We start from the raw sequence: 23,598 nt of genomic DNA on the forward strand, positions 1-23,598 counted from the left end.
GAGGACCTTGAATAGTGCAAGTGTATCTATCATTTCTATCGGTCAAGTACTCTTTTGTCCACCATGACTTCAACATTTCTTTGCCTCTAGCCCAAGGAATTGCTGTTTCATCTCCCTCAGTCAGTAGTGAAATCTATTGCTTCAGATTTCAGAATTCTTATTAATTAAACTTGTTCCAGTCAGTTTAATTAAAATGCCACTTCTATGATCCACTGAAGAGTAGCTAAAGAGAACACAGAGTCATTTCCCAGGTGAAGAAAAACTTTGAACTGGGGAAAACAAACAAACAAAACCACCACCACCACCGACAACAACAACAGATCAACCCTCCATGGATGCATCTGAGGAGCTCTGCTACAAAATCCTACCCATCTTCACACCTTCCTTACTACACTGTATCTGGAGGGAAAGTGATCCCTCCCGATTGTAGTGTTCAGGCTCCAAGTAGTTAATATGAAGCTGTGCTCCTATGGTCCTGTGTCATACAACCTTTCGTGTGTGAGACATTTTACATGAACATTAAAAATGACCATCTTTCATGGTGTTCTTTTATAAACTTGTCATGTGCTTGCTACTGTGTATAAGTTGTTAATAGCAAACTTATCCCAACTCATCCCAAATAAAATCCCTCTTTGATATAAGGGCTTTGATTAATTTTTGTTTGCAACAATTAGAGCTATATGAACAGAAGCTTCTGCAAATACTTGGTACTTTCTTTCTTTCTTTCTTTCTTTCTTTCTTTCTTTCTTTTCTTTAGGGAAAAAGGACGTTACAGGATTTCAACTGTTTCCAAGGCGATTTCCTCTGGCTTTCATATATTATGCCCTCTCGACTTGACTCTTATTTACAAAGTGTTGCCCATCTGACCCTAACTTAACAAATATGTCAGAATTAAGTCCAAACTGATACTTAAATATTTCCAGTGTACCGTCTAGTCAGCGTTTTTTTCTTCTCCGTCGTTGTCTTCTATAGCGTTAAAATGATTCGTAATATACTGCCCCCTTGTGTAATATACACATCACTTATGAATACCGGCTAACTACTGTCTGCATGTAATACCCGCGGTAATAAATTACAAAAGAATATAATTGACACAAAACCTGCGTGGGGTTACATTTCAAGCTGTATCGTGAGAGTCGTGAACAGACAACATCTCAGTACAAATGAGACTCTTATTTAATGTAGAATTTAAAAACCTACTGCGCATGTGCCATCGTGGAGAAGGTCGTGTTCATGACACACACATTTGCGCAGATTCAGGTTCTTTTAATCAGTGTATTCATAGTTTAATAGGACATTCACATACATTAATTGGACAATCACATGGTTGACATAAAATGTAGGTATCGTAACTGATACGATAGATTATGGTGGACTATTTAGTTGATCAGTTTGAGGGTTCACAGCAGCGAATTGCTTGCAGTATATACATATCGTTTGTACCGATACAATTTCAGTACTGCGTAGGAGCGACGCGAGATAGTAGTTAAAGTCAATATCCCCTTTCGTTAATCTGCCAGTGAGAAACATTTCAGAGAGTAGAAAACACAGATATGTGATCTGCTACGATACGACGTTCAAGTTTCCCTTGTTTATATGAAAGATTTTACCTCCCATTTACAGTTATGTGGTTTCAACTCTGAGCTTCTAAACTTTTTGTATTTATTTTGGTGAGTACTTGTTAGCTTCACAAGCGGCAACGTCCCTGTAGATCTAATTTAGCAGTGGATACTGGGTATTTGTCTGTGCAGTTGACCCAGGTAATTTATCTAGCTTGTGAAGGTCAGGTTTGGTATCAGCTGTCCGTATTTCAGGGCATTGAATGATCTACAACCCTCGATTACCACGGACCCAGTGTCATTAGCAATCCTTTTAGCAAATCTGTGACCAGTTTGTTTTCTGCGCTTCCAAGCTAAAGTGAAGTTCAACAGACAGCAACAAGTCAGCTGACTCTCGGTGGTTTGCAAACCCAGGAAGTTGTCAGTCCAAACAATCGACAGAAACTTTGAGATGCAACAAAATATTGAAACGGGATAGTTTTCTGACAGTTTGTCTGCAGTTAACCGATTCCTCTGAAGAAACAAACATGCTTGGTACTAACGACGGTCTCTAATTTATCTTTAGAGTTTTGTGATGGCCGGCATTGGTGCATATTTGAAGTCCCTCAGGCAGGGACTGAAGTTTGACTTCGTAAGGGAAGTCTGTCGTCAATATCCAACCATCTGTTGTCTTATGGTGTTCATGTTTCTATCAACCATAACTCTTAATAGGTAAGTGTTGTCTATAGCGTCGAAAAATGTTTGATAAGAAACCTGCACGGGGATGGTGGAGACAGTTTTACTGGGACATTAGAATTCCATGGTTGCGAGGGATTGAGCACTCAGGGTAGTAATGTCTACCCAGATTTTTAAAAGGTGAATATCTTATTTCACTCTGACTGAATAACGTTCTCTCTCCTTATTGAAGATATCTTCATATTTTGATGATTTTTTGGTCATTCTTGGCTGGGGTGGTCACATTTTACTGTTCCTTGAGTCCCGAATCTCTCCTGCCCAACCTTTTCGTCACTATGAAGACTAAGAAAAAAGTAAGGAAAGCATGTGTAGATTGTATACGTGTCCTCCAGCTCATTTGACAGGGAATGTATTTACCTGTTTCCTTCTTGTATTTTTTAGCAGCAAGAACAGCAAGAGTTATTTCCTTTGGGACACAGTTGTGCTGTGTGTGGAAAAAGAAAGTGCAGTCGGCACAGGTAATGCTGTAATTCCATTAGTCAAATAAACCATAGACTAGACTACTGCTTATGCAATAAATGCTTACTTCCTTAATTTCGCTGACATACCTGCCTTCTGTTTGGATTAGACTTTAGTCGCTTCCCTTCAGGTCATTCTGTCAGAAATCATCCATAAAAGTGAATGTCAGCACCCTATTTCTCAGATTGTTCTCAAATGAACTGCTGAGGTAGAGATTTGTACAGTCATATACTCGTGTAGTCAGTGTTGTCTTGTCTTTGTCACAGGTTCTTACTCAGCAACAGTGGCATGTTGTGGTCAGAAAATGGTATTGTCACAGTAATGCATGATATGACACCAAAACTTTTAATACCTCATTAATTTGTTGTGGAGACAAAAAACATTGCTGTGAAACAGTCCTCCAAGCCACACGTTCATACTGTCTGACTATTCTTGATAAACGACATCCTATACTCTATCACGGGATCGTTGGGGTCGCTTCAGCTGGAGTCTGACCGTTTATTTGGGAAATCATATTTCGGAACCTAGTTTTACTGAATGTTTTGTGATTTCTGCGTAATCCGTGTTTCTGCATAATCCATGTTAGCTTCAAATTACATTATATTTTTCCAAAATAGTGTTACAGGAATGCTTATCCATGTTTAACTTTGCACATAATTTGAGAACAGTCTGAGATGGTGGATGTCATGGTTTATGATTTGAGATATATAGATCTTCCCATTGTTTTCACATTTTAATGATTAAAATGCAAAAAACGTTCATTCATTGTACATTTGGTATAAGATTTTCTAATAAACAGCATCAAGCTTTGGGAATTTTGAAATACTAATTAATATAAAACATTAAATATTTTACAGACCAACACTTCTGCTGGAGAACTATCAACCATGGCTGGATTTGAAAGTACATTCAAAAGTGGATGCCTCAATATCAGAAGTAACTGAGTTGGTTATCAGCAATTTTAATGATCAGTCAATCAAGTAATGCAGGTGATTTGTTCATTGTATCTCTGTGTTTTTTATTTTCAGGTGCTGGAACTTGTTCTTGAGAACTTTGTGTATCCATGGTACAGGTATGGCTAAATGAATAGATCATGTACATTTTTGTATCACATGGTAAATTTAGTGATGAGCTGTATGTTAACAGTAATTTTGTTTTTTTTTTGTTTTCTTTTTGTCGTTAAGGGATATCACAGATAACGAGGCCTGTGTGGATGAGCTTAGGCAGACATTTCGATTTTTTGCTGCAGTACTAGTAAGAAGAGCTCAGAAGGTAAGAGTTTATTATGAGGAGATTGGAAACAGCTGCTTCATGGAACATCAAACTACATTTTATAGAAAATTGGTATTTCAAAATATGCACCATAATTATGCAGTGTATGCTTTGACAATGAACGAGAGAGTCACAGAGGACAAAATGACTAGTCTAAATGTTTGCGCTAATTTGCATATTCATTCACACTTGAGGTTGATGTCCCTTCACTTGCCACGGGCAAAATGATGAAAGCTGCCATGAAGCATATTGAGATCATTGCAAAGGCATGGCAAAAAGGTACGTTCAATTTAATGAGAGACATTCACATCAATGAAGTGTAGTAAATTGTGAAAATAGACAACTGAAGTAGACACATACTGTACATAGAATGTAGGCATTTGATTTTTTGTGGCTTTTTCTTTGTGTTTGTCTATGCACGTACAGTGAAGAATCCAGAGAATCTTCAGCAAGCTGCTCTGGATGAGTACGGCCCTGATCTGCATTTTGCTGTGCGCAGTCGCAAGAACGAATTGTTCTATCTCAGAAAACTCACCGAGATGCTTTTCCCTTACGTCATGCCTCCCAAAGCCACTGACTGCAGGTAGAATGTGTTAAAATGAATGTATGAGAGACAGGAAGCCGATGCAGAATCTACAAATGCGGCGTGTGTTTTTCAGTGGCTGCATGCTAAATCTCTCTCAGCCGGAGTATGTATGAACACTTCTCAGCCCATGCTTGTGTCTGGCAGGTCCCTGACTCTTCTGATTCGAGAAGTCATGACTGGATCCGTTTTTCTTCCAACTATGGACTTCATGGCTGACCCTGTAAGTGTAGTACTGAGGTATCATATTCTGGGCAGTTGCCAAAGGATGTATTTTTTTGTTATTTTTCTAATTTGGAATGCGTTATCACCTGCAAATCATGTCGTTTTCTTCCTCACGTGGCACTCACCGTAGTTGAAGTGAGGTAGGACGGCAAATGTACTCTGCTTTATTTTTTGGGCCATTCTTTTGCTTTTCCACACAACAGGTTTTGTGGTGTGGTCAAGCTACACAGTACATGCTGTTTGCTTAATTTACCTACATAGGCGCTGATTTTCAGTGACCACTGTTTAGTGAACTCAGCCAGTATGTACCCGTGGATTTCCAACCACAGCTGGCAAGTGTGGCACAGCTGGGATTCAAATTGTGAATACCAGATGCATGGTGAACAGCTGCACTGTTTGAAAGTGCCTTAAATCCATTTGCTTGAGAGCCATACAAATGGATATTAAAATATTCATTTCTGTATTACTGCTTATCATGTCCTCTTCCTCTCTTTATGCCTGCTAGGACACAGTGAATCATATGGTTCTCATATTCATCGACGATACTGTAGTAAGTACTTTTTGCTGAGGAGTATTATAGAAGTAGACATATGTAGTCTTTCACGTACACCCATGTTCCCTGCTTTGTTACACAAGTCGGTCATGCTTAGTTATTTAATGTGGTCTGTTTCCTCAGCCAGAGCCTGCTACGGAACCCCCATCTGCCCTGGTTCCCTTTCTGCAAAAGTATGCTGATGCTCGCAACAAGAAACCATCTGTAAGTCCAATTGAAACATTTTTTTTTTTTTTTGGAGAGGCCTTTCTTCCTGGAATTCACATGGAATTTTTGCGTATGAATAGAAAATAGGAGATCTTTTAACAGATTTTATCATCTAAATGTAAAACAAATTGAGGCTTAGTAACAGCTATCAGTAACCAGCTTGTGTGTACTTTGGAACAGGTTTTGAAGTTGGAGCTTAAGGAGATCAGAGAGCAGCAGGATCTCCTTTTCCGCTTCATGAGTTTCCTCAAACAGGAAGGAGCTGTACATGTTCTGCAATTCTGTCTTACTGTGGGTAAGGTCCATCTTATAGGTAGCCTCTCTGGAGCCAGCCCAGGCTGAATTACAAGATAACCACAGACTTTGAATAAGTGTTTTGGGGCATTTTTAAGCAATCTCTCTCACTCTTTATTTAGAGGAGTTCAATGACAAAATCCTGTGCCCTGATCTGAGTGACTCAGAGATGCGGCGTTTGCATGGAGAGGTGCAGAAGATGTATGAGACTTACTGCCTAGAGGAGAGCATTGACAAGATCAGCTTTGACCCTTTAATTGTGGAACAGATCCGCACCAGTAAGCACATAATTTCATTCTGCAAAATTTTTATGAGCCCCCTGGATGGTAGCGATAGAATTTTATCTCATTTAGGGTTTTTCGGTGTCTCCGTGCCAACATCTGTTAAGCCTAAATTCTACAATCCTAGACAATCACCAAAGCTTGATTGAAGTCCCTCTTCAATTATTCTTCTCTTTGTGTTTCTTTCTGAAGTTGCACAGGGTCACTACAAAGATGTAGTGAAGCTGCAGACGTTACCTTGCTTGTTTGAAGCGTATGAGCATGTTCTGTCACTTCTGGAGAATGTCTTCACACCCATGTTCTCCCACAGCGATGAGGTAGGTAATCTTACCAGCGACTTCATCTACTTAAACATTTTTAAAACCCCGCCATGTGTGAACATCTCTCACTGTTTCCCTGCAGTACTTCAGGCATCTTCTGTGGGGAGCTGAGTCACCCGCCAGGAACGCTAGGACGAACAGGTAAGTGTTCAGCATCATTCTAAAGTGTCCTCTGAACTCTGCAGTAGCACTGTTTATATGTGTAGATGTATTTCTCTGTTTACTCAGAGAAATATGCATAATTGTAAGAGGACAGGGTGCAGTAAGTAGAAACTGCACGCGCAAGCATGTTTCAGAGGTCGCTGTTCCAATTATGATTTCACTTAATTAGGTCTGTATTGTAACATCCTGAAAATACAGTGAAATTTTCTGAGGTGTCTAGGGACACAAGTCAGAAGATGAAGGGGAGTGGTCCCAAGATACTTTTTTTTTATTTGTTTCTTTGTTTAAATTATGGTTGCTTTTCCCTCGTAACTCATTCTTAATGACCCATGGGCATCTTTGCGTGAGGATCGGGAGTTTTCATTTAGGCAGAGAGTAATACCTTGTGCCTGTTGTTCCAGGAATAGCTTGAATTTGGATGATATGAGGTAAGTTCATGGCATGAATTGAGTCAGTGCGATCACTATATTTCATTGCATGCAAGATAGCCAGCCTATCTGCATGTGCATGAATGCAGTAGAACGTGACATCCTCTCTAAAGGAGTATTAAGAACCTGTTGTCCCACACGGCCTGGATTCGTACAGCCACATTCCCAGAGAAATGTACTCATCAGTTATTCCTGTATCGTTCGAGATAGAAACCACATGCAGATTTGTCAAATGTGGTCATATGCTCTCTTGATCGAGCAAGCTATTTTCCATTTGATTTCCATATGATTGAATCCTTCAGCTATGCATTTCACGGGGAATTGATTAGATTCCAGGCTTGAAGTTCATGTTCAAATGTCATGACAACTTGTGGTGTTGTAGATGTAGTAATTATTCGTTGTGTTTACCTCACCCTTTTTGAGAGGTTTATGTTGATGCTCAGAGTGATAGCATGTGAAGCTGAACTGAGTGAACCCTCGACCCCCTTACCCAAATGATGTAAGAACTGAGAATATAAAACGATATTTTCTGTGAAGATCTGTGGAGAAGAATTCCATTTTTTTTTTAATCCTATGCTGAACTTAGTCAACATGTTGAAAGATATCCACGTTAAATGATATTAGGAGAAGCACTGGTCCTTTCAGAAGTGTTGTATAGAGAATGTGGATCCAAGCAGAGAGGAGTGAGTGGTCTTTGCCGTTTTATCTGAACTAACCCTACCTTCACCTGCCCCCCCCCCCCCCCCCCGACCCTTTGCTGATGTGTTTACCGAATGTGTCTGTGCTTGTGTTTAATGTCTAATCCACACTTTGCCAAACATCCTGTAGAATGGAACTTACCGCTCAAGGCTTGGTTTATGTTACTGGTCACAAGTCCTTGCATGTCAACTTTAGACGTCCTCCCTCAGCAACTCCTCCTTATTTCAAATCCACCCTTACACGCTCACCCAGCGCCCTACCCTCCCACCCTACTGCGCCACAGTAAGCCTGGCTGTTGGCGTGAAGATGTGTGCCGTGGTCCACTTATTCAAGCATGGGTTTATTACACACACGTGATATGCAGTGCTTGTCTGTCCTGTGTGTGTGTGTGTGTGTGTGTTCATGTGAATGCTTCCTAAAGTACATGCTTTCATTTGTTTACAAAGCCAGAATTTTTGAGATAAATATTTGGATGTACTCCAGTACAGAGTCCTTGTGCAATTCAGTGATTTTTTTTTTTTTATTCCACTGTCATTTATGACAGTTTGTGAATGGATATGTAGGGGGCAGTGCAGGATTGATCGTAATTCCTTACACAGACGGCAATGCAATCACTGTGCACTAAGATTCTTAAAATTTCTTTCAGTTCAGTTCAACCAGAACTGCTTTTATGTTCAGCAGTCAAGTTTTGTTTAAGGTACATATCAAGTGTATTTCTCCCTGTTTGTCTGTGTGTAGGTACATCTCTAAGCGTGGTGAGTCATTTGGAATCAGTCGCATTGGGAGTAAAATTAAGGGTGTGTTCAGGAGCAGCACTATGGAAGGGGCCATGCTGCCTGCTTATGCTATGATCGAGGGTGAGGATGATCAGGTGGGTAATATCCAAAGCAACTTGAGTCATGTTCAAAGCCCATACAAGACCTAGTGGTTACCACACACACACACATACACATACACACACACACCTACACACACATACACACGTACATACATACATATACACATATGTGTGTTTGTGTAAATATAGAATTTCACATTGAATCTTTGGCTATCCTTACACTCACAGCAGTGTTTCTGGCTAAAGGGTTGTCCTTAATTTTCAGATTTACATCAGTTAAGCCATTTGCCTTATTTTTGTCGCATAACTGTACAGCTTATTTTTAGAATGTAAATGAGTGAGTGTCTGTCAGTCGCCCCTGTCTTATGGACACTGTTTTGAAAGGTCTGCTGTGTGTGTGTGTGTGTGTGTATGTGTATGTGTGTGTCAGGTTGAGGAGGCCATTATGGTCGTTGAGGATGACTCGCCTATGGAGGTGACCAGTGCCCCTGGTGTCCTCCGCAATCTGGCTGCTTGGAGCATCACTATCCCACTTGTGGACCTCTATGAAGATGATAGCAAAAAGGAGAAAATCCCTGTGTTCTGTATTGAGGTGGAACGTCATGACAGGAAAGAAGGTGACTGTGTTTCCTTGGCTGTGAAGTTAGCTTGGGCCAGAAGGCAGTGGTTGAGTTTGAGACTACTGCCTGGTGGTTGATTGTTTTATGACTCTTTGCTTTGATTTAGTTGGTCACGAGGTGGAGAAGTGGATGGTGTACAGGAGATACCTGGAATTCTACGTCCTGGAATCTAAACTCACTGAGTTCCATGGTACAGAAGATAAGCCTTCTTTCCCAGCACTCAGTAGTCATCACCATGGTTCTCAGGGTTATATCTGTATTTACTCTTTGTTATTATTCTTCTGCTTCAATAGGGTCTTTCCCTGATACACAACTCCCATCTAAGAGGATTATAGGACCAAAGAATATAGAGTTCTTATCATCTAAGAGGGGAGAATTTGAGGAATATTTACAGGTATATTTACACTTTTTTTGTTTTGCTGCATGTCTAGCTGGCACAGTCTATCAGAATACAATTTACATTGTTCTAACATACAACGATATTTGTGTTCTCCGAAAAGAAACTTCTCCAGCATCCGGAGCTGAGAAATAGTCAACTGCTGGCAGACTTCCTGTCTCCTCACAGTATGGAATCGCAGTTTCTGGAGAAAATGCTGCCAGATGTCAATCTTGGTAAAGTCAGCAGTTAGCTATGGTTGCACTATTGCTGATCAAACACAGCAGTAACGACCAAACTAATTTAGTAATTTTGTCCATGGCTTTCTTCACATTCTTTATTTTGCCATTTTCAGGGAAAATTTTTAAATCCGTACCAGGGAAGCTTATTAAAGAGGTAAATCCATTTTCTTACAGACAGAATTTATATTTTAACATATAGCTACGTATTTTGGCTACATCCTTCAGAGAGGTTGTCACAATTTGGCTGAATGGCCTACAACATCATGAAGAAACATTATACGACAGTTATGTGAATTGCTGTCCAATTTGCCCCACCCCTTCTTTCCATATTAGAAAGGCCAAAACCTGGAGCCATTCCTCCAGTCTTTTTTCAGCTCGTGTGAATCACCAAAACCAAAACCCAGCCGCCCTGAGCTTGTCGTTCTGAGCCCTACGTCTGAGACCCATAAGAAGGTGGGTTCACTGCATATAGCTTTGACTCTAGAACATGGATGTTTATGCCAACTTCAGTATTCGCAGTGTTCTTTCATTTAACTGGAGCAGAACGACTCGCTACCTCAACGTGTGTGCTACATTTATGAAACAGAGCTGCCTTGGCTGATTGAATTCCCATATGGCTTTAAAAATTTTTTTGGAAAGGTCCTTAGGTAAGTATTTTGCCAAACATACTTCTTCCATACTTCTTCTCTCTCTGAGGATGTAACAAAGTCTCTTTTACACTGTGAGACCTCTATGAGAGAAATCAGAAGTAGTTTATGTATGATTAATATGAATAATTTACTCACAGCTCTGAGTGGTTGCCCAGTACAGGCAACAGTCTTACACTGGAGGGGCTTGTGCTACATCTGGAACTAATATTTCAACTCAAAGTAGCGATTTTGGGAAATACAGTTACGCCAACTTTCCTTGAATCTGTGAGAAAAATGGTGTTTCTAAACCTATAAAAACAAAAAAAGGCTGCAAGAGAAAAATAAATCTTTTGTTTTTTTTTTATTTTTAGTAACCAAGACAGGATTAGGAAACCACTAGTGAACCACATGGTGTCCAAAAGATATTTTTGTTTCCCACTGTCAGCATTCCAAGACCTTGAAAAAGCACCAGTGGTCTTAGAACATAACACCCTTTTCACCCCATTTAGCTTTTCAACGATATGTACAAAAACAACGCCAGCCTGATGGATACAACGGAGAGGAAGCACAACCAGAACTACTTTATGGATTTGATGGATGTAGATGGGGTTTATGACTACATGATGTTTGTAGGTAAGCGTCAGTGCGGAATGGCGTTAGCTTACGTCTGTTTATAAGGGGGGGGGTCTTTTGCACCTGTGAAACAGGCAAGAGTTCTGCATCTGTGAAACAGGCCTGAGTTGACACATTGCCATAGTGACAGTTTCATGAATTCACACGGCATATGTTCTGTCTTAGCTTTGAAACAATATGTGAGTGTTCTCTTTGTATTGTGCGTCGCCACAGGACGAGTGGTGTTCCATATGCCAGACTGGCTGCATCACTTCCTGTCAGGTGCTCGTATCCTCTTCAAGAGGACATTTGAGGCATACATGGACCATTACCTACAGTCTAAACTGGATCAGATCCTTCAAGAACACCGCATTGTCTCACTCATCACCATGCTCAGAGGTATATACAGTGTATTTATACACACATACATACATACATACAGTGGTGCTTGAAAGTTTCTGAACCCCCCAGTATTTCCTATATTTCTGCATAAATATGACCTAAAACATCATCAGATTTTCCCACAAGTCCTTAAAGTCCATAATGAGAACCCAATTAAACAAATGAGACAAAAGTATCATACTTGGTCATTTATTTATTGAGGAAAATGATCCAATATTACATATCTGTGAGTGGCAAAAGTATGTGAACCTTTGCTTTCAGTATCTGGTATGACCCCCTTGTGCAGCAATAACTGCAACTAAACATTTCCAGTAATTGTTGATCAGTCCTGCTTATCAGCTTGGAGGAATTTTAGTCCGTTCCTCCACGCAGAACAGCTTCAACTCTGGGATGTGGGTGGGTTTCCTTACATGAACTGCTCACGTCAGGTCCTTCCACAACTTTTCTATAGGATTAAGGTCAAGACTTTGACTTGGCCATTCCAAAACATTTGTTTTTCTTAACCATTCTTTGGTAGAAGGACTTGTGTGCTTAGGGCTGTTGTCTTGCTGCATTACCCAAGTTCTCTTGAGCATCAGTTCATGGACAGAAGTCCTGACAGTTTTCTTTAGAATTTGCTGGTATAATTCAGAATTCATTGTTCCATCAGTGATGGCATGCCCTCCTGGCCAAGTTCTCTTGAGCATCAGTTCACCGACAGAAGTCCTGACATTTTTCTTTAGAATTCGCTGGTATAATTCAGAATTCATTGTTCCATCAGCGATGGCAAGCCCTCCTGGCCCAGATGCAGCAAAACAAGCCCAAACCATATCTCACAGATGAGATAAGGTTCTTATGCTGGAAAACAGTGTTTTCCTTTCTCCAAACATTAAATTTAGTTGCTTAGAAGTTACCCTGGGCTCCTTTGTGATCTTGCGGACTATTACACGCCTTACTCTTGGAGTGACCTTTTTCAGTCGACCACTCCTGGGGAGGGTAACAATGGACTTGAATTTCTTCCATTTGTACACAATCTGTCTAATTGTGGATTGGTGGAGTCCAGACTCTTTAGAGATGTTTTTTTAACCTTTTCCAGCCTGATGAGCATCAACAACTCTTTTTCAGAGGTCCTCAGAAATCTCCTTTGTTCTTGCTATGATACACTTCCACAAACATGTGTTGTGACGATCAGACTTTAATAGATCCCCGTTCTTTATGAAACAGGCTGCCCGCTCACACCCAGGTATCATCCCGTTGATTTGAAAACACCTGATTCTAATTTCACTTTCAAATTGACTGCTAATATGAGAGGTTCACATACTTTTGCCACTCACAGACATGTAATATTGGATCATTTTCCTCAATGAATAAATGACCAAGTGTGATGTTTCTGTCTCATTTCTTTAATTGGGTTCTCTTTATCTACTTTTAGGACTTGTCTGAAAATTTGATGATGTTTTAGGTCATGTTTATACAGAAGTGTAGAAGATTCTAAAGGGTTCACAAACTTTCAAGCACCACTCTATTTGTATGTGTGTGTGTATATATATATATATATATATATATATATATATATATATATATATATATATATATATATATATATATATATATGTGTGTGTGTGTGTGTGCGCGCTTGCTTTTCCTCTTTTCTCTGTGTAGCTAATTGATTTTGGACACAAAGATTACTGTCAGATATATCAAAAATATTCTCATAGGTAGACTGACGTCACTACTTCTGAAGGTCTTTATGTCTTTATGTTAATCATCAAGCCACGCATTCAGTGTGTGGACTTTCATCAGGTTGTTTTCTTTTGTTATCAAAACACAGTTGCCATAATTTCCTGTTTCATTGACTTTAATGTGATGTTCTATTGCCCAAAACATGTGAGCAGACCAAAGTGCATGGAACAGTATAGTTGTTAACAGTATATTAACCCCTAGTTTAGAGTCGCACAGTTACAGCTGACTTTATGTCGCAGTATAACTGTTCAAGGTTTTACTTAGATGCAAAGATAAGTCATCTTCAAAATACGTTTGGTGTTGTAAACTGCTCACAGTACAATGTTCAAACCTTATAGATGCTGTTTTCTGTGAAAATACCGATGTCCGTTCTGCAGAGGACAAGCAAAGGAGGGCCAAGCAAACATTTGAGGAGATGATGAACTACCTGCCAGGTTGATAATGACTGACTGTGCCAGTCATAATTGTGCCAGTCCTTTTGAATGTTTCTGATATTAAATTAAGAATTAGCGACAGATAATAAAAATATGTGAGATTAAAAGATTTAAACAAATAACATGATGTTTCATGTACACTTCTATTGTTTGCAGGCATGCTAGTTTACAGCGGTGCAGTGTTTTGCTTTTTTCAGACCAACACGTCTTAGTTAGCAAATCATGGTGTGAGTTTCATCATACCTGTGGCTCATCTCAAAAGTCACAGTGTGTTTAGACGTGTATTCTTCAAACACTTTATCGTTTAACTTTCCAGATGTTGTGGTAAAGTGCATTGGTGAGGAGGCACGGTATGAAGGAATCCGATTACTGTTTGATGCCTTGCAGCAGCCTGTTCTCAACAAGCAGGTAAAGCCGCAGAGATACACACAATGGATTCACAAGTGCTATGAGAGACTGATAATACTGAGCTCTGCTAAAACTTGTGTTCCCTGTTCTCTCTCTTTGTCTTCCTCTGTATTTAGATGACATATGTTCTGCTTGACATTGCTGTTCAGGAACTCTTCCCTGAACTCACCAAGGTAAATATTAACTCATGACTAAAAACTAAGGAACATGAACGTACAAAGACGTGTTTTTTTTTTTTTTTTGATGGATGGCTTAAATATTTTCCTTCATTGAGTTGTCCTGGTCTTGCAGTCTTCTTGTTTGGTCCTTTTCAGATTTGAAGCTGTGCTTTTCTATCTTTTGTTCTGAAGTCATATTCACATGTTTCCCAGCTTTGCCTCTTTGTAAACTTTCTACCAACAATGTGTTTTCTACTTTGGGTCTCATTGCTGTCACTTCATACTCATATTAGTCACATAAAAGACTAAGTGAGCAAATCCAGAATCCATAGATGATGGAGGGTAGACTGGTGGTGTGAGAGTATAGTTAGCTTCTGTAGTCATGGTCAAATAGTGACCATGCAGTGATTTAATCAGTAATGTCTGTGCATTACGCAGACGTTACTGATTAAATCACTGTAAAGGTAACGTAATCTCCTCCTGTAATATTCAAGTTCAAACTCTTAAAGTTTGAACTTCACTGTTTTGAAAACTTATACTGCAGGCCTTTAATTTACTTTTCACAAAATTATCTGTGGGTTTTTCATTGCCCATAAATAGAGACCTTATCAAGTGGAAATCAAAGTTTTAAAGATTTATTTTCACTGTTTTTGGTATCAGTTTTGTTCTTGCTGTTGACTTTGAATCTTGCTGTTGACAGTGAATGTAAATTGTTTTCCCGAAAGGCAAAATACATTGAAATAGCAATAGCAGCACTAAGGAGGATGCTGAGAAACTTGTTTATAGTTCTTATCATAGTGAGTTTTCTCTCTCTCTCTCTCTCTCTCTCCCTCTCTTATTAGCAGATGCAAAGAGACACCTCTTTGTCCAGACGAATGTAGAACTCTCTCAGATGCTTTCAGTGCACCTTCAGGGCTCTGGGAACTCACAACTTATTGTATGAACATTCCACTGTCTATTACTGCACAAAATGAAATTAAATATATATATATTTATTGATCTTAATAATATTGTCTATTGTCTGTTCATTCCAAGCTCTCAAATTTTGTTCTCTGGTGTGGAAGAATAATGGAATGCAGATATGTCCACGTAATTTACAGGGTGCATAGCTTAAAGTTCAATGTCTAACTAATTTATTTCGGACGAAACCTTCTCATGACTCAGATAACCAGTCTCAGCCATGGATCAACACTGATAGCATTTAAGTTGCCCAATACGTTCATTTTAGTGTAAATTTGACTCCTTGATTCTTGATTCTAAGATAAAATGTCATCACATGTCAGTTGTTTGAAAAATAAGTCCTGTCAAGGTAATCAGCACCCTTCTGCTATGCAGTCATGTCACTACGTTTGGAGCTTGTTTACTAACTGCTGAGTCATTCATTGTAGACATTGTTCCCCTGGTATCTTGCTGGGGGAAAGCGAATCACTGCTTAAACTACTGTTTTCCCCCTTCTTGGCAAGCTTTGTCAAGCAAGTTTATGTTGCAGTAGTCAATTAAGGGTAAGCAGCCGCATACTCCATCAAGAGGACAGTTGTAAAAGCATTGCCCTGTTTTAATTTGTTTAGCTCTCAATGTGCTTTTAACTGTGGATGTTGATGAAAAGAAATTGTCATCTTTAATTTATTTGCATGCAGTGTGTGGAGATACCATCTGCTCTGCATAAAACATAAACTGCATACTACATGCATAAGCTCCTAGCATAAAATACTTCATCACTCCTCAAACTAGGACAACATACCATCGGTGATGCATTTGTATGCTGGCATCTGCTTCGCATACCAAAACCCAGCTCCACTCAGTGTGCCGAAACACATATGTATCTAAACTATCTGTTTGTCTGTTTGCTACCCATCTAGTTTAAGCCACTTGTAGGCTGAGTATTACATTGTACAGAAATATTTGTGTCATGTTCCAGTGTTACTGTAAAATGATAGTGCTCGTGTCTATTACCGAACGTCAGACTTGGCTCGTAGTAGAATATCTAAACATTACTGCTGGACTGTCTTGACTCGTGGCTGAGGTTATTAAGCTAACTTAGAAACCCTGTTTTTGTGGAAGAAGTTCCGTTTACCTTCTCTCAAAGAGATCCCATTTTTATTCTACGGGAACGCTCCTTCCGCCTTGAGATCTTGATTTAAAAAGACATCCGCTCATTTTGTACATTACAGACGTGCTAAGTTGAAAACAAAGAACCCTGAGCCTGTGATATCCGTCCATAATGACGATCAGCAAGCTTATGATGCAGGGAATGATCTAAATACAGTTTTTTTACCCATAGATGAACCGGTGTCCTGCATGTGCTCTCCAGATTAGGCCACCCTTAATTTTAGCCTCGTTTTTCAAGACTATCTGCAACGGAAATGCCGCTGTATATGGAGGGCATGTTTTCCGCTTAAAGCTAAGTTAGCGTGGTTCTCTATGCTCCCTGAACCCTGTCTAGTGCAATATCTACTGTCTGGCAGATAAAACTACAGCTGATATTTGTCTGGTGCCGGCTGTTCCCAGAGTCGTTCTTTTGAGAGACAATGACCACAGTGTTGAATGAGAGGAGGGTGGAGGTCCTCCAACAGAGCAGGCTTTATCCTCAAAATACAATATGCTATGGCCACCAACTCCGGCTTTTGGGCACATGGCAATAACAGCTGTAAAACAGTGATTTTGGCATGGCTGAATGTAAATTACAGTGTGGAATTATGGAAATGCTGGCTGTAATTGAACTGGATTTAAAATGACTATAATGATTTATTTTACTAAAAAGATTTTCCTGACATTGTGGGAAATAAAGTCATAATAAAATGAGACATTATAAATAGTTTAAAAAACCTCATAGAACCATTTTAAGATTTCAGGCAAAAGGTAATGGTTAGAGAAATTTACACAAAGTGCATACAAAGTTGGATTTATGGGTGATTAAATTTCTCTTCAAACTGGCGATAAAAATTTGTGTAAACATCAGAGAAGGGCCTTTAAGGAAATTGGAACAGTTACAATAAAAACAGCACTGTTTAAAACTGTATTTAAATCTGATCTTAATCTTAGGGCATGCCATAATTGTAACAATTTATTACTTTATTTTTACATTTAAGACAACACCACATTTCATTTATGAGATTAAACAGTAAAGGCAGCTGCCAGGTTACTAGATACATTTCTGAACAGTCATAACATTTACTGAAGTGGAGTAATAATATAATATTATAAGATGAAAATAGCTATTGCTGAATTTATTGTTTTGTCCCTACCCCGTGTAGAGTTCAGTGGTTTTTCTTGTTCAGAGAGCAACTCCAATTGTAAGATTGTTGTTGCAATAAGCCCTCCCCCCTCCACAAATCAATCAATAAATAACTGCAACTCATCAAAAACATTTAAGGCTTCAACAATACATTTCAAAATAAAATGTCGTAAACATGAGTATTTCTTTTTGAAAATAAACAGGAATCCTATTGCATTTTAGCCAGTTCACAAGGTAATGTGAATATAAATGAAGTAAAATAAAAGTACTTCAGCTTTCCTTTATCAAATCGCTGAATTACGTGAACATGTATTTTATGACTCTATTGAGAAAAAACACACAATTACTACTTGAGACTCCTAAACATAAAATGGCTCAATGAAAGCCTTCACTATGTTTCAACGATAGGAGGTACATAATTTGGAGCTGTCATGAAATGGTTGACAGAGCCCAGAACAGCCCAAAAAGTAGGAAGGCAGACGTGTGTCCTGTCCCTCTAGCAGCACGGTTGGAGATCAAGATACGGCCCTCCACAGCTGGATGCACCTTCTTCCTCTCTTGGATGTAGTTTGAAACTACAGCTATGTCCATATCACCTAAAGAAAACAGGCAAAAGTGTCAGAGTAAATGCGTTCAGCATGTAATATACCAGCAAATAAATCTGCAGATGTTTATAATTTAAATAAAATCTTGAATATTGATACATTCTCTCACTGGTAAAACAACAAAAAAAAAACCTATTAGCCTACTGTATTAACGAGTGAAAGAAAATGTAATCAGTTCAGTAACATGCAATCCATATAAGTCTTTACACCCTACTATGTTGCTTTTATTCCTACATTCAAAATAGATAAAGAAAATTAAAAAGGCATTTAGTTGGGAGCTTATTCCACTGATCTACACAATCTGCACTTATACAAAACATTGTATTTAAGCAATTTCTCTAGACAACGTCCTATTCTTGTCCTGTGCTTTGAAAGTCAATGCTCATGTTCTAAAACCTGGAACCTGGATTAAAATTGCAAGCATGAATCAAGGTATGTGAGAGTGTAGGCGACTCACCGCTGTCATGCTTCAGTTTCTCATCCTTAATCATGGAATACCCATCCCCACCCTGTGCCAGATAAGAAGGCAACACAATCTTGTAAAGTTTAGTTGAATTCAGTGGCTCATAGTGAGGTACTCTGCACTCCGTACAGAGTACACTAATGCTCTTCACACGATTACCAGAAGGCCTTGACACGTCGATCTCTACATGGAATCCTGTTTAACAAAAAACAGCTGGATGTGAATCCAGTAAAAGGATACTCTCTCTTAGTGTAAACCAGAAAGTTTTACGTAACCAAGTTCTCTGGAAAGAGAGTAGCAAAAGACCTGACACTTGCAGAAACTCTCCAGTGTTCTGTCCATATCGTCGTACAGAGTGCTCAAAGGCCTTTTTGAGGGTGGATCCTTTCAGCTGAATCAAATCAAAAGTGCCTCCAAATGGTAAGACAGTGAGGATGTCTTCCATGGTGATGGAGCCTATAACAGCAATATATAGGGTTAGACCAGGAGTTCAGCTGTTTTACGCACAAGCACACACACACACACACACTTAGAAACATATTTACGAGCAAAAACACACCATTCCGACTTTTCTCATCTATAGATGACCGGATACTTCCGCCATTAGTAATACAGGAGCTAACATGGTTCCACTGGAATTCATCTGCATACTTTATATTGTTGTGGACCTGTAATTAAAGCAAAGTTAAAAATATTATACAGAGCTTATATATTTAGAGTTTTCAACTGTAATATCTGGACATTGGTTATTGTCTCACACACACACCATGGCATCACAGATTAAGTTTCCCAGGTTACACTCTCGAAATCGACACTCCTCAAAGGTTCCGTTAAGATAGACCAGAGTCTGTCCTACATACTGAGTGGTGTAATTAGCCAGGTTTTGGTTCCAGGAATCAACATCAGCTCGGATGAATTGATCTAATAAAAGAGGATATCACAAACTGACTGACTAAAGTTCAAGAAGGTACGTCATAAAAACTCATGGTGATAAATAAAGATGTGGTTCTCTGGGTTCTCTATGACAAAGGGTTTCTGGTACCTACAGATAAAAATAAAATGAATCACTTATTGGACATTACTCATCTTTTTTTTTTTTTTTGCTCAGATCATTAGAGTTCATTAGAGTGAGTAGTTTAGTGGCAGCAATCAATGTAGGCTAAGTCTCAGAACTTCTTTTGCTACATTTGCATTTTTAGCTCATGCATTTTACATCTGCCTGTAAACAACTTGGAGCCATGAATGCTGTAGGAAAGGTTCTCTACAGTTAAAAATATTATTATACCTCAAGATGGCTACTGATCATGTATTTACACATATTGTTCGTATTTATTCTCATAAGCAGTTAAATTAAATATTGGATGAGATCTGCTGACCACTCACCCTCTTTGATGGAACTATCTAGGAGGATTGGATTGCCAGTTGACCTAAGCACATTGCCATTGTCATCAAAGGTCACTTTAAGATAGCCCAAGTATTTCCCAAAAGCATAGGCCTGGACTACAGGAACCTTTGTCCCATCATTTGCTGTAACAATGAAAGGGTAAGGTCCTGCAGGAACCTCAGAGGATGGAGGGTCCCCTAAAAAGACACAGTTATGTAAAACAGGAGAACAGAAAACATTACGGTTGATGCTGACATCAAAATGAGCCTCAGCAAATAGAAATGGAAGCACTTCACAATTCAAACACATCTGTAAAAAATGTGAAAACATTTGTATTTAGAGGAAATGAATGTCCTCCTTGGTTTACTTTTCTTTAAGCTACTTCAAGTGACGGACGCTCCAAGGTGCCACGACAGAAGGGAATACCAGTCTCTAATATACTTACAGTAAGTGTCAAAATGTGAATTTCACTTTCTTATCAGCAATCAACACTGTTATTTTGGGGGGAAAACAGCATGAATTGAGAAATGTCTTTTTTTTTTTTACTGTTATACTTCGTCGTACAAAGCAGTGTTCAAAGCATAATGCCACAACGCTGCCTATAAAAATTCATGCAGAGTCATAATCAGTGCACAGACAGTAAGTAAATATACCAAGTACGATTATTTTCATGTCTTAAACACACTGTGGAATGGTTGAAAGAACAGAATGTTTGACTTCAGTATAGTGTTGAACAACACTCACATGGAAACCCAGAAACCTGACTTCTCTTTTTACAGTCACATTAAACTACCTGAGAGATTATTAACTGTTGTCCAGGAAAATATTGCACTTCAGTACTGGAATCAAATATCTGCCTGATCTTCTATTTTCATGCCACTGCAAAAAGAGAAGTCGGGTGTCCAGATTTCCACATAAATGTTATTCAGTGCTCTACTAAGGTAAGAGCATTCTGTTCTTTCAACCATGCCACAGCGTATTTAAGAAATGAAAATAAACTGTCTTTCTACAAAAACCATCTTACTGAGTCAGAGCAAAATCAGTGTAGTTGCCTCTTTGAGGTCATTTTATTGTTAATGTGGGTTGAAAATTGATGACAACATTAAAATAGAAAGAAAGGGAGAAATATTATATGTGGTATTTTAATCCACCCTAACATAATGACTGTTTACATATTTTTTTTAAAATCCATATTATGTACATTATTCGCTGCTTTCCATATGGGACAACCTGTGTTTCAACACAAACGTGTGGGAGGTGGTTACCTGTGTACAGAAATGTATTGGTATGTCCACCAATGACCACATCCACACCCTTCACCTTTGCAGCAATTTCTTTGTCAACAGTGAATCCAGAGTGACCAAGGGCAATGATCTTATTGACGCCCAATGTGAGGATTTTATCAACCTGCTTCTGCAAGGCACTGACCTCATCGTCAAATTTCAAATGTGGACCTGAAGTTACATATATAAAACGACAACTGTTGTTAAAAAATTATGATCGATGATTTTCTGACAGATAAATCTGTATGCACCAACAGTCATGTACTACTTTTAAAAAAGGCTCTGGAAAACCACAAATATAATATACAATTAGACTTTAAATTAGACTTTTAGGCGTTACAGCAAAGCAAATTACTCACTGTATTTAGCCACAAAATATTTGAACATAGTAATTGTATTCGCATTGTGTATTAAAAAACTTACCTGGAAGTGACAGTGCAGGTGTTTCAGCTGATGTGTATCCAATCACAGCCACTTTTTCAGAGTTAACATTAAATATCTTATAAGGTAAATAGTATCCACTTATTTGTGGTGCTATTGTTTGATCTGCCTTTATATTAGCACTGAGAACTGTGAAGTTAACTTCCTGCAGGAAAGGCTTAATGAGTCCTTCCACCCCATTGTCAAACTCGTGGTTCCCTAAGGCCTACAACGAGAGACAATGACAAGTATCTTTTCTAAGCATACACACAACCACACACGTTGACATTAACATTCCAGGTTCCTTTATTCAAGGTGCACACTGTCTATGAGGAACAAAGATTAGACTTCAAGGGTCAAAAATTGAGGAACAATGAAGTTTCAGTACATACTTTATTTTCCATGAGGCTACCTCCCAATGCATCTGAGCATGTTTGCGAAGAAAGCTACTCAATTCTAATTATCACTCTGAGGTGCTCACAGGAACCAAAAGACCCCTGTCAGGACAAGTTATGTCCACAAGCTCATCAGCACCTTTTGCCCTTTTTCCATTCCACTTTACGTCAGTGGCATGGTACACTGCGGAAAACACTCTCTATAACACCATTAATAATGGAAAAGTCTTCACAACCTAATACCTTCTGGACTCCATTGTTTTACTTATAATGATCTGAGCTACCTTCTGGATTTTGTCATCAGCAGAGAGGTCCTCAAAAGGAATCTCAGAATGGAAAAATCTTCAAGATACACATAACTGATAGCCAACATACTGTACTTCTTTTCAAATAGCCGAAATAAACTATTTCAAGAAAAACAATTGGACTGATGACCATTATTCACCACGTATATTTCATATTTTATATTTAATTCATCATCAGCAGAAAATGAGGACAAACGCCTCGTTGTATTGACAGGACAGCAAAAATCGCTAACAGGACTTTTAAAAAGTACAGAATACTATAATACTTTCATTTACCTTCAGGTCATTCAGACACAATGGAACTTAAATTATTTTCCGGTAAAAAGCTAGATCGATTATGGTCTTTTCAGTGCGCTGAAACCCACTTCGTTAGATTCAGATCTGCTTACCATTGCATCGTACCCCAGTTTGTTCATGAAGTATGCTGCCTCAGCACCCTTGTAATGGTTGAACCAAACGGTACCCTGAAATTGATCTCCCGCATCCAACAGCAGCACATTTTTCTCTCTGTTACGAATCTCTTCTATCTTAGTATATCTCCTTGCCACTCCAGCGAAACATGAGGAGGGTTCGGTGCATTTACTCGAATCCTTGCTGGTCTGGTCCACTCGCGCATGGACGTCGTTGGTGTGAAGAAGCGTGAGTTCCCATTCTGCTGCAGAGAGAGAACTCGTAGAAAATAAAAGCCAAGCCAGCACGCTCTGCCAGCACTTTGAATTCAAACACCGCATTTCGCTGCGATCCTTAAGCAACGAAAAGTGCAAGCGATTTCTCTGAACATTAAATCTGCAGAGTAGGCGTGGACAACAATGATGTTTAGTTTTTCTCGCTCATGTCAGTAGACGGTACAATGTCATTTTGAGTCAGTTCCTATTAGGAGCAGAAAGTAGCGGTGGACGAAACGAGTAGGTTGTCAGTTTTTTCTTCAACTCCATATATGCTAGTGAACCAGTCTGTGAGAACAACTGATGTCGTTGAAAAACACCATAAATTCAAAGATAAACTCTCTCATATAATATGCACACGTTTTTGCCTTCCACAATGACTTTGTATGTTTTACTATTTAGTATGATTAGGACTAGGTACGTCAGCACAATGTCAGTGAAGCCTTCAGACTAGAGAAGCTTTGATTCATTTTCACATTTTCTTTTTTCCACACTGAGGCCGTAACCTGCAACCTAGTCTTAACAAAAGCTTCCAATCTAAATATATTCCTCCAAAAAGAAAAAAGTCTCCGGGCCACTCAGACACGTCGTAAAAATTTTTGAAAGTTCAGAGCCAAGCTGTGCA

General features: G+C 39.0%; 2 protein-coding genes across 6 annotated transcripts; one reads left to right on the forward strand and one right to left on the reverse strand.

Moving 5' to 3' along the window:
- The first annotated feature begins 1,655 nt into the window (after positions 1–1,655).
- Positions 1,656–15,186, forward strand: snx14 (sorting nexin 14). Of its 5 annotated transcripts, none has more exons than XM_030770338.1 (29): positions 1,656–1,670; positions 2,125–2,270; positions 2,467–2,587; positions 2,676–2,752; positions 3,611–3,689; positions 3,782–3,825; positions 3,938–4,025; positions 4,220–4,304; positions 4,452–4,608; positions 4,756–4,831; positions 5,339–5,383; positions 5,510–5,590; positions 5,774–5,888; positions 6,010–6,165; positions 6,361–6,485; positions 6,571–6,629; positions 8,516–8,648; positions 9,046–9,232; positions 9,342–9,425; positions 9,529–9,629; positions 9,736–9,847; positions 9,967–10,007; positions 10,187–10,306; positions 10,992–11,115; positions 11,329–11,493; positions 13,557–13,652; positions 13,969–14,060; positions 14,177–14,233; positions 15,061–15,186. In XM_030770338.1, the coding sequence occupies exons 2-29, from the start codon at positions 2,134–2,136 to the stop codon at positions 15,097–15,099; spliced, it is 2,796 nt and encodes a 931-aa protein (XP_030626198.1). In that variant the 5' UTR covers positions 1,656–1,670; positions 2,125–2,133; the 3' UTR covers positions 15,100–15,186. The 5 variants fall into 5 exon arrangements, with proteins under 5 accessions (XP_030626198.1, XP_030626200.1, XP_030626203.1 ...); XM_030770340.1 differs by lacking the exon at positions 1,656–1,670 and adding an exon at positions 7,052–7,078 and having other exon boundaries at positions 2,016–2,270; XM_030770343.1 differs by lacking the exon at positions 1,656–1,670 and adding an exon at positions 7,052–7,078 and having other exon boundaries at positions 2,016–2,270; positions 2,679–2,752; positions 15,064–15,170.
- Positions 15,187–17,882: 2,696 nt separating this feature from the next.
- Positions 17,883–23,039, reverse strand: nt5e (5'-nucleotidase, ecto (CD73)). The gene is made up of 9 exons (XM_030772126.1): positions 22,698–23,039; positions 21,612–21,834; positions 21,171–21,359; positions 19,905–20,102; positions 19,288–19,442; positions 19,081–19,189; positions 18,828–18,977; positions 18,516–18,716; positions 17,883–18,049 (listed from the first exon to the last, which is right to left on the reverse strand). The coding sequence occupies exons 1-9, from the start codon at positions 23,037–23,039 to the stop codon at positions 17,883–17,885; spliced, it is 1,734 nt and encodes a 577-aa protein (XP_030627986.1).
- Positions 23,040–23,598: the final 559 nt, after the last annotated feature.

This window comes from Chanos chanos, chromosome 4 (genome assembly GCF_902362185.1).
Source record: "Chanos chanos chromosome 4, fChaCha1.1, whole genome shotgun sequence".
Classification (NCBI taxonomy): Eukaryota; Metazoa; Chordata; class Actinopteri; order Gonorynchiformes; family Chanidae; genus Chanos; species Chanos chanos.